Genomic DNA, 11,582 nt, shown 5'->3' with positions numbered 1-11,582 from the left:
CACTTTTTAACTAAAACAATTTTAAAAGATAGTATCTTCATGACTTCAGAATAGGGAGAGATTCCTTTTAAAAAGACATTAAACAGGGCAGCCCCAGCGGCCCAGTGGCTTAGCACCGCCTTAAGCCCGGGGTTTGACCCTGGAGACCCGAGATCAAGTTCTAGTCAGGCTCCCTGCATGGAACCTGCTTCTTCCTCTGCCTTTGTCTCTGCCTCTGTGTGTGTGATGAATAAATAAATAAAATCTTAAAAAAAAAAAAAAAAAAGACATTAAACATAAAAGATTGGTAAGTCTGCCATTAAGGTCTGTTCATCAAAAACACCATGGAAAAAGTAATCCAAAGAGGAAGAAGATGTTTACAACAAATATAACTAAGTAATGATTAGTATTAAGAATACACCCTAAAGGGGCTAACTGGGTGGCTCAGGCAGTTAAGCACCTGCCTTTGGCTCAGGTCATGATCCTGGGGTCCTGGGATCAAGCCCCATGTCAGACTCCCTGCTCAGTGGGGAGCCTGCTTCTCCCTCTCCCTCTGCCTGCCACTCCCCCAGCTTGTGCTCTCTCTCAAATAAATAAATAAAATCTTTAAAAAAAAAAAAAAAAAAAGAATACACCCTAAAGATAAATGAGGAAAAGGACAGCTGACACAAACACATAGAAAGATGAATAAAAGTTTTGAATGGACACTTTTCAAAAGAAGAAATCCAATGACCTGTAAACATGAAGACGCTCAATGCCATTCCTAATCAAGGAAATGCAAAAATAAAACCACAATTAAGACCTACTACCAAAACATCACACTGGCTAAAATTACTGTCTGGTAGTAGCAAGTGTTAGTGAACTGGAACTTTCATACATGCTGGACAAGGGACGGTGAGAATATTAAATGTTAAAGATATGCATACCTTATACCCCACGAAATGAACTCCTAGGTAAATACCCAAGAGAAATGTTTATGTGCACAAAGATGCTCATCGCAGCATTGCTTATAAAAGCCCAAAATTGAAAGTATTATAGAAATGCCCACCCCACTAGATTAAAGTGGGATTGATAGGAATGGCACATTATACAGCCACCAAATGAATCAACCACACTTACACATGAATTTCATAAGCAATGTTGAGTCAAAGACACCAAACATACATACAGTATGATTTCATTTTTATAAGGCAAAAGTAGGCAGCAAAACAAATTAACCATATTATTGCATACATAACTGGTAAAACCATTTTTTTTTTTTAAAGGGGGAAGTACTACTTCAGGATAGTAGTTACCTCTGAGGGATAAATAGGGTATCCACAGGGTACCTGGGGAGATTCGAATGCTGGCAGTAGCTTTTCTGCATCTGGCTTGTGATTACATAGCTGTTTGTTTTACCCATTAAACTGCACACCTGTTTTGTGTACTTTTCTGGAGGTTATAGTTGACAGAATTTGGAGAAATTGTATACCAAATATTAATGCTGATTAAATCTGTAATTATTAAAATAGTGCAGGAAAAACTGCAAGGCACAGAAATAGGCCCATACCACAAGACACATGGGAATTTAATATTCTACAATGATAGCATTACAAATCAGTGAGGAAATGGCTTAAAATACTGAACCCCCCCAAAAAAAATATTGAACCAATTGGTCAACTATCTGCAAAAATTAAATCTTACAACATCTTCAAATAAATTTGAGATGGATTAAAAATTTCCTTTTGAATTAAATGGAAGTATAAAATGGAATTTTTTAAAAAGTAGTAGAAGAAAATAAGGATGAATATATATCCATCTTGGGAGTAGGGAAGGCATGCTCAGGCATAACAAAAGTAGTCTTCTAAAGAAAACTTCTACACCGAAACACCACAAACTGTATTAAAAAGAAAGTAACACACTAAAATAAGAACATATGACAAAAGCCGGACATCTTAATTCATCAAGAATTTATAGACCAATAAAAACAGCACTTTCCAAGAAAATAGTTAAAATATGAATAAGCAACGCTCAAAAGAATGACCATTAAGTGGTCAATAAACATGAAAAACCATCCTTCATTAAGCAATCAAAGAAATATAAATTTAAAAAATAATCCTTTCTTGTAACTGATTTGCAAACACTTTGAATATCAATTTTCAGTTCTGGGAGTTCAGTATTGCTAGGAGGAATTTAAAGGGACTCCATCTTTGTGGTGGGTGAGGTCTATCGAGAATCTCAAAAACTTAATATACTTCCAACTAGCGATTTCACTTCTAGAAGGCTATCTTCCAGAAATAATTTTTTTGACAAACGTGACTTTAAGATGTTAATCACATTGTTTACAGTTTACACTGTAACTAACATTATTAAACAATAAGTTGATTTTAAAAGTTCTGGCAGACCCATTAAATTGAATATTCTGTAGCTATCTAAAATGCAAATTATCTATTATGGGAAAATGTTTAGGACACATAGAGCAGGCTATGAAACAATATATAGTATGATTGCATTATTGAAAATAGAAACAAAAAATACGTGAAGTACATATACCCAAACCTTAATAGAAGTGTTCTCTGGGTGATCCGACTACAAGGGACCATGTGTACATGCATTTGAGCCCTTCCATATTACTTGGCTTTTCAGAATGTATCCTTTTATCCTCTAAGGAATAATTTTATGTTGTGAAATACATTTACTATTAGTTTTTAAAAGTACAAATAATTAATTTGTTAGCTCAGTATATCTTTACATTGGGGGGTGGGGAGCTGGGGTGGCAGGGGCATAGAAAGCTGTAGCTGCTCCTGGAAGTTCATGCTAGAGAACTGAGCTCTTCTTCTCACTCCTAAATGTGTTTGCAGGAAAATTTCATATATGAAAGTCTCTTTTAAAGCAAGATAAATTTAATTAAGCACCAGTAAAATACCACCATTAACATTGTAAGTTGCTCTAATATTTTATTCTTCCTTTCAACACTGTTTGAAGTCTCCAACATATTAAACAAAGAAGTCTTATAACAACTACATAATCCTTTAAAATTACATAAACACAAATACATAAGAGATTGAGATTTCTGTAGCCTAAATATGCCTCTTTGGATGGAGGAGGGGGGCAATATATTGACAATCCAATTGTAGCTTTAAAAAAAAAAAATGGTTTCCTTACCAAAATGAACCTGTCAGCTCTGAGAGTAATCACCTCAAGTCAGGTCAAGCCTAAGAATAGCTACTCCCTTCACCTACAACAGTCACCCTAGACTTTCCCTCCAACTCGTGTTACTCCAGGCAAATCTGATCATCTAAAGATCATCCAAGCTCCAGCATCACTAAAAGTACTCCTTATTCCTAATCAGAAGAAAGATAGCATCCTTCCTAAGGGAAGACGGAAGGAGACAAATATTTAAGAATTTCCTAGGAGTGTCTTCCTAGGTACTTCACATGTGTCCAATACCTCAATAACCCCATGCAGACATGCACAAAATTCTCTAGACTGCTCCCTTCATTACTCAAAAGAGGAGGGAACTTTATCTTCCTAATTCATTTTAGCTGATGCCTGGGGCAACCAAATATTTCACTGAAAGACATGTAATAAATGCTATTCCACTGAAATAAGAATAAGGAAGAGCAGTTACCTGCCTCATTTGGCTTAGAGGAAAAAAATACTGTGCTTACTATGTACTAAAATATCAGACCAACACACAACATACTGCAAAACTTTAATACAATATGATTAAACATAATATTCAAATTTTAAACTTTCTAAGCACATGAAAGTCATCTTCTGAAAGACACACTGGGCTATTTTTATAGCTACCTTTGTGTAACTTTGTAAAACTCCTCCCCTCAACAATGTGACTCTGATCTTGATACTTGGTAAAAAGTCTGATGTAAGATCATGATATCTCAACAGGCAGACATTAAGGTGATGATTCCACTGCTCATCTTCAGAATTCATCATCAGAGGACTGATCATCTTCATCCCTTACTTCTCGATACTTCCTCGAAGTCTCCCCTTCTGGATTATAGCTCTGCATCTTAATATTCAGTCTTTCAGCTAATTTTTGTGCCGCGAGTTTGGCTTGCATCTCCTTTAAAACAAAAATCAAAGCAAAAAGTCACACATTCACATCTTTTTCCCTACCATTTTTCCAACAGGGAGTCACTTAAAGAACACTGGAAATAAAGGGGCATACCACTCCCCTCAGTGCTCTCTAGCAGTGTGCAAGTTTGAGGTTGTGCCTACTGCAGATACAGGGGGGCAATGCTGGTGAGAGCTACTAGCCCACCACCGCTATGGTCAGATTTCCACTCAGACAGACAGTGGTGCACTGATTACCCCACTTCTCCACGGCAAACTGAGTAACAGGCTAAACGCTGCAACAGTTGCAAATATGAAAAGATTTTTAAGTATGTGGATACATGCATGTGTACATACACACTCACACAGCAGTTTGAACTATCAAATGCCAAAAATCACTAATGCTGTCCTGATTCTCCAACAAAGAATCTTCTTTCCTAGATGAAATCATGGCTTTTAGGCTTGAGATTTACATTTCAGTTGCACAATGAAAAAAAAAAAAATCAAGAAACCAATACTTCTAAAAAGCTAACTATCCCCTCTCCAAATTAAGTTCCCATGAAAGTTACTATGCAACACAAAGCCACATAAATTTCAGATGCAGGCAACGTGCTCATAAGACACCCAAGGGCACAACCTCTGACTGATGGCAAGGGCAGCGCAATTTTTAATCTGGCTCTTCACTTTTCTCCTGCTTCTGCCCCTACAACTTGACCCTCTCCCCGTCCTTCCTCTCAGGCCATGAATATTCTGGGTAGGCAGAACTGAAATGGGAGCTATTACCACTCTGCCAAGGAAACCAGTTTCAAAGGAACCAAATTCAAGCTAAATTGGACAGGCACTTAAGATCATATAAACAATTTAGAAAACAATTCCCCAAGGGTGTAGTTGTAAGTAGGCAATAATACTCTTAATACGTGAGGAAGAAAAATGGCTAAAAAGGAATGCCTTGAAAATGCCAATCCATGCCAAATGAATTTTTGTAAAAAGTCAAGGCTGAAAAACAGCCTCATTTTGTCTTGAATAGTGCCTAGTGCCTGATTAAGATCTAGCGAAGCAATGCTAAGAAGTTAGGCTGCTATTTTCCTGGAGGTTCAAACTCTTACTATCTAAGGATATTGGATGCTTTCTATTCTCCCTCCAGTCTGCACAACTATTTCCTCCCATTCATTACTCTGTGCACAAACTGTCCATATACGTGCTTAGAGTCCTGGGCAGAAGTCCCAGATCTTTGAAGAAAGTGCTGTAAGAAATTAAGTCACCATAGGTAGGTGATTCTTCTGTCTTCACAGGGGCTTACAGATCATGCTTTTAAGTTTACTGTCTGAACATGTTGATAAAACCACAGTATTCTCCCAACATTACGCTCTTCCCTGTCTGGCAAGAGACAGAAACCGGGAAAGTTCTCCCTGATTCTTGGTTAGCTTCTACCACCGAGAACCTCTTGCATGGCGTTTCCAAGGTAGAAGACAGAGAAGCAAGGCTTCTGCTAGCCTGACAGCATGGGCTTTAAGAGACTGGGGAATTTTGCAGTAGTCTCCTCCCCGTATTTTCTGGCAAAAACCACTCAGCTGCTGCACCTAGCTGTGAGCATCTCCAGCTGCATCCTGTGGTTCTAGCAGCTTCAAGACTCTCAGAGAACTAGAGGCTCACATCTGAAAGCTACTGGCATTAGCTGACCATTTCTCAAGCACCTACTCCCTTCTATCGAGTCCTATCCTTTCTGAACTTTCCAGAGTAAATTCTGACTTAGCAGCATCCAACACACAGACAAGAAACATTTAGAGCTCTAAATACCTCATAACTCTGTTTCTGCTGTTTCTGAAGTGCCAAAGATTCTTCTATGGAGAGCAGCTGGGTGGGCATATGGTGAAGTGGTAGAAGGCGAGCTGCTGTGATGTCATCGAGATGCTGCTTATCCCTGAGCCGCCTCTCTTCTGAGGAAAGGGGAGACCCTCTTCTCTGCCAATGGCTAGATGCAGATTCATCATTATGTTGCGAAGGTAATCTGAAGGAGGGGAAATTTGTATCAGCGGACTACTTTCTTTTTACAGACACACATTTACAACATTCCCACACAGAAGTGGCCTTCAACCTTAGCAGTGAATTCTCCTAAAAAGATAATAGTAAGGAGTTTACCAGTATTTATATATGTAGGTAAAAATCCTGTTTCTAAACATACTTCAAAACCAGTATGTAAATTAGCACCTTTTTGGAGAATAACGTGACAATCCACTGTTTCAACAAATAGGTAGACTGGTAAGTTCTTTGCATTTTCCTTCACTCCTCCAACCTTACACTTGAACTGAAGCCATCTTTCCATCTTTTCATTCAAAAAACATTTGCGAAGGGGTTTGCTGTCCAGTAAAGGGAAAAAAACTTACGGACAGTTTCTGTGCAACACAATACCACCTGGATAATACCATACATAGAGGTGGTATACATACTATACATGTTGGCACAGTGCAACATAAAGTAAACGACCAGTTTTATTGGGAGACGGGGGAGGGGGCTGTCAGAAAAGCTTTAAGAAAGTGAATTTTGAGGAGTCTTGGAATAATAAATGCTCACTGTGTCAATGAGGGGAAAAGGCATCCCAACAGGGAGTGAGGGCCAACATGGTGCTGCACAAAGGGTGTTCAGGGGGTGGGGTGGCCAGGAAAGGCAGCGAGGTAAGGCTGGTAAGTACACCAGGCCCAGTCCTCAGCGAAGAGTTCTGTTCTATATAATAGGTTCAGATTTGCATTGTACAAATTTCACTCTGACAGCAGTGGAGAGGATGGACTGCTGGAGTTAAGACTAGAATCCAAAACATGCCAGTTATAGTCCATGAGAGGGATAAGAGCCTTCGTTTTGACAGGAGGACAAAAATAAGAATGATCAGAGATAAAGGTCAACGAAATATATTATGTAGGTCTTTACGGCTGGCAGATACAGAGATGAGGCAAAAGCAAGACACCTTAGGGAAAAAAACAAAGTGCTGACACTATGAATTTAGGGAATATGGGAGAAAGCATGGGAAGAAGTAAAAGTTCTATGCTATATATAAATCTAAAGTGCCACAAAACACCCACAGGGCCAGGTTTCATTGGTAACTGGCCACGCAAATCTGAAGTTCTATAACGACCGAAGCTAGAGGGAGATGAGGGGCAGCCACCAGCATCCAGGCGGTACATGGAGCCAGCATGGCATGGAGGAGGCCAAAGGAAGAGCAGAAAAAAAGCCAAAAACTGCTCATTCTTGGAATCCCTCGACAAACACCTAACAGACTCATCCAGGCCCAGCCTTTCCCGATCTGCTCTGACAAGAAGCATCTGGCTCTCCCCACTCTGACTTCCAGCTAAATGACCACACTACCACAATCAGTGTATCCACTGACTACATGATGCTTTAGGTTTTCCAGCTTCCTGGAGGTAAGGAAATGTACCTCCCTGAACACAAGATGAGAGATTACTTAGAAAGAGTACAAAGATTACTTTTTGTTCCTCACTAAAAATTAATGTTCTATAATTCTGGTTTTTATACAGAAGTAAATAAAATGTTTTCAAGTTAAAAAAATGGCAGGGTTGAACTTGAAAGTTTTTTTGTAATAGTTCTATAGTTCTTTGAAAGTTTTAGGTATTTCTAACTAGAGGTTTTCAGTTTTTCAAAGGCAGGCAGTAGTGATTCCACTTTGTATATGATGTTACACCCTGCTAAAGTCATACAGGTAGGATACCAGTGGCTACTCCCTGAGGTGAATGTTACATCTGCACACAAGGAAGTAACATCCTTTTTTCTTCAAAGAGCTTCTCTTTTTCTGCAGATCTCAGTAACAAAACTATGGCGAGGAACTCAGAAGCAAGGTTTGCTCCTCCTGCCTCAAATGTTTTTGTGTCTTTAACCCCTTCTCAGCTACCTTCCCCCTCAAGTTGTTATGGTCTAGTTCAAAGTTCTTCCAAGTGTGGAAGCCTTGGGTTTTCATCTAGACCCTGAACTCCTGAGGAGCAGGACCTTTACTTCTGTGTCACCTCAGCACCACCTGCTTACATATAGTGAGCATACTAATATGTTTTGATGACAAGTCCATCAGCTTTTTTCCCCTTAGCTTACAGTCTAATCAAAGGGGGAACTGCATAACAAACAATTGTTGTGGAAAATAGTCACAATAAATTCTCAACTCTGGGTTTAATATCAAATGTTGGCTAAGCATCCTGAAATTTAATACTTCACCTGCTATGTGAAACCTATCCAATTTGGCTAAAAACCTAAAGTATTTTTCAGCATGAATCCTCCACTCCGGCCAGGCTGTTTCCACAATATGCTCTTTCCTAACTATAAGGAGGTCCCACACAAAGTCCACTGAACTGAAAGCATTCTTCCTTTTTTTTTTTTTTTTTGGTTTAACAAATAGTACATTTCTGTGACCGGCCTGTTTCTGATAGTACTTACACATTAGTTTTAAATTTATGTGCTGGGGGCACTGGGTTTTTGGCTCGAATTTCTAGCACTTCCATGTAATGAGGCTTCTTCTGTGCCCCACTACGGAGCCTTCCCAAGTTTTCAGCACTCCTGCTCTCTTCTGAGTGCCCTTCACCCGGGTCCACAATTGTGATCCTTTGTAACTTATCAATAAACAGGTTGTAAGAGCTGCTAGAATTATCTTCTGCTTGACGTGAAACCCGATGTTGAGGGAGACGCACATTAGCTTCGGAAGAGGAAGGTGCACGGGCTCTGCTGCTGGAGGCTGGGCACCTATTCACTGTGTACTCCACTTCTGGAGCTTCTTCATAGCTTTCACCAAAAGGATGTACAAGTCCCTGTTGCTGTGAGGTTGTTTGAGATGACTTGATGTTACTTACAGAGGAAGAGCCACAAACTAGTGATGAAGTATCAAGTACCTGGTCAGAATTCTGGGCCTTATCTGTGTCCACATCAACAACTGCAATTGCTTTTTGCTTTAGCTCACAGTCTAAACTAACAGGATGAAACAGTTCACTTTTTCTTCTAACTTCTTCACATTCTGCAATGGCAGCTTTCAGTTTGGCAACAGAGTCTAAGATCTTTTTACCTTTGTCGGGCAATTTGCAAATGAATTTTCTGTTAAATGGGGAAAAAAAACACACATGTATTTGTTAGAATCATGTTTTTAAACTTGAGATACAAAGACAAAAGCATTATCCTCAAAGGGAAAAAAAAAATCTATCTTTAAGCCAAAAATCTGACTTCCTACTGCATCAGAACAGGAATAAAGTAAAACGCATTATCTAAATACTCTAAAAATACAGGATGCAGAAATAAGTATTCCTCATCTGTCTAATGAGAATTTCAGCAAAAGTATTTTAAGCACATAATATCCTATAATACACCCCAAAACTCGCAGTTTTTAAAGTGTGATGTCCAAGGCCTTCCTAAGGAGGGGACGTGGATGGGTCTGCATGGTCAAAATTATTTTCATAATAATATTTGCCATTTCCATGCTCCTTTTCTCATATGGGTATAATGGGAGTTTTCCAGAGGCCACGTGATACTGCTCTGATGGCTAATCACTGTGTATTCTTGTGTTTTAAAGATCTCTCACCTGTAATTACTTTTTTTTCTAATTTATTTATTTTTGGGAAGAGAGTGAGCGCAAGACCACAAATGGGAAAAGGCAGAGGGAGAGAAAATCCCAAGCAGACTCCTGGAGCCGACGCCAGGCTTGATCTCCCCACCGAGATCCCGACCTGAGCCAAAACCAAGAATCCAACGCTTAACCGATGATGCCACCCAAGTGCCCTTCTCACCTGTAATTCCTAACACACCAATAAACACCAGTAGATGTTTTGTAAGTAGATGTTTTGTAAAACACCAGTAGATGTGTCTTGTAAAACAAGAACTCCTTGGGACGCTCCCTAAGTCTTAACAGTATAAAGGGGGTCCTGAGACCAAAAGGTTAACTCGCTGCTATAGATTTAAAAAACCATTCTCACAAAGTACTTGAACCTACTCGAAAGCTCCCAAATGGTCATTTGTCCCTTTGTCAGTCTGCTGACTGACAGAAATTCCTTTTCAGATTCTCTCTTTTTTTTTTTTAATCTCTATTAGAAATGGAGGGAAGATAGATTACACCTCTGGCTCTCCATTCTCTCACATTACATTCCTTCCCACAATTACAACACCGAATCCCTCTCCAGCTGAGATTCCTACATGTCCTCAGCCTTCTCTCTCCGGATCCTCATGACCACTACTCTAGCTTTCCCCCACCTCCCCAGGATTTTATTTATTCACGAGAGACACAGAGAGAGGAGAGAGAGAGAGAGGAGAGAGAGAGAGAGAGAGAGGCAGAGACACAGGCAGAGGGAGAAGCAGGCTCCACGCAGGGAGCCCGACGTGGGGCTCGATCCCGATCCCGGGTCTCCGGGGTCACGCCCTGGGCCGAAGGCAGGCGCTGAACCGCGGCGCCACCCAGGGGTCCCCCTACTCTAAGTACATCTAACTAACTCCCTGTCCAACCCAGCACCCCCCGAGTAAACTCAACCTCGGAGCTCTTCCCCAATTTTCCTGTTCTTACCAGTGGTCCTCCCTACAGGCTGGGAACTTCAGCCATCCCTTTCAACTACCTACCCCGATTATTCCACGCCTGGTCGGAGTTTTCCCAATCCGACAACTACTCTTCTACAGTCCCCCTTGCTGGGAACTTCTCTGAAAATAACCTCCAGCTGTCGCCTGCCTCGGATTCCTCCAAAACCATCCTGCACCGATCTGCTAAATGAAGCGTCCTTAAAAAAAATAAAATAAAAAAATCACTCTCATTATGTTGTTCACCTGCTAAAGGGAAGTCGGCCGGCTGGAGGGGACAAACTTTTCCTGCCTAATGCAGCACTCCAGACTCTCCCTCTCCTTCCTACAGCTCCCGTAGGAACGGGACCGAGACGGAACTGACCCGGTGTCCTGGGCCCGGTCCGGGCGGCAAGGGAGGCGGAGGTGCCACGGGATTTAGGCCACGGCCCCTCCCTTCAGGGAGCCGTCGGGGTAGCAAGGTCATTAGCACCGCGGAGGACTCAGGGAACAGCTGAGACTCCAGCAGCCGGCCGTTGGGCCCTCGCGCGGCCGCCTGTGCGGCGGGAGGCCGTCCGCGGGCCGGCGGCACCCCCGGGTCTGACGGAGGGAAGGTCACCTTCCAGGGCAGGGAACCCGACGCGGGGGAGGGCAACGAACGCGTCCCAGGGAGCCCCGACCGGAGAAGCCTGGCGGTGACTCGGCGGGACCCCAGCTTACTCGTTGCGCAAAAGTCTCTCCTGGCGCTTCAACATCTCCCGCAGCTCCGCCAAACTCCGCCGCCCCAAGTCCTCGGGAACTTGGGGCTCGAAGCCGCGGGCCAGCGAGGACATTCTGCGGGGGCTGCGGCTGGCGCGGCGGCGGGCACTCGGCTCCCTCGGCAGCCCCCGCTGCTGGCGCCGGATCCGCCGCCGGCGTGGACTCCGAGGTACGAGCGGGAGCCGCCATTTTCCCGGAAGAGCGGGGCTTCTTCGAGCCGAATCGAGCTTTATTGAAACACCGGAAACAAACACAGGCGAGGGGAAGGG

At 42.0% G+C, this 11,582-nt stretch overlaps 1 protein-coding gene across 1 annotated transcript; it reads right to left on the bottom strand.

Annotated features, from left to right (window-relative positions):
• Positions 1-1,913: 1,913 nt before the first annotated feature.
• Positions 1,914-11,527, bottom strand: POLR2M (RNA polymerase II subunit M). The gene is made up of 4 exons (XM_072808793.1): positions 11,275-11,527; positions 8,467-9,114; positions 5,833-6,043; positions 1,914-4,045 (listed from the first exon to the last, which is right to left on the bottom strand). Exons 1-4 carry the CDS (start codon positions 11,385-11,387, stop codon positions 3,902-3,904), a joined length of 1,116 nt encoding a protein of 371 aa, XP_072664894.1. The 5' UTR covers positions 11,388-11,527; the 3' UTR covers positions 1,914-3,901.
• Between the last annotated feature and the right edge of the window lie 55 nt (positions 11,528-11,582).

The sequence above is a fragment of the Canis lupus genome, chromosome 32 (assembly GCF_048164855.1).
Source record: "Canis lupus baileyi chromosome 32, mCanLup2.hap1, whole genome shotgun sequence".
NCBI lineage: Eukaryota > Metazoa > Chordata > Mammalia > Carnivora > Canidae > Canis > Canis lupus.
This window is presented reverse-complemented; position numbering and strand designations above follow the sequence as displayed.

What these genes read in the sequence shown, in the direction of transcription:
- POLR2M (XM_072808793.1), bottom strand. Translation starts at nt 11,387, where the DNA reads ATGTCCTCGCTGGCCCGCGGCTTCGAGCCCCAAGTTCCCGAGGACTTG. An exon ending in GAGAGACTTTTGCGCAACGA is followed by an intron (nt 9,115 to 11,274) that starts GTAAGCTGGGGT and finishes CCCATTTAACAG; the next exon opens with AAAATTCATTTGCAAATTGC. An exon ending in CATAAATTTAAAACTAATGT is followed by an intron (nt 6,044 to 8,466) that starts GTAAGTACTATC and finishes CCCCTCCTTCAG; the next exon opens with ATTACCTTCGCAACATAATG.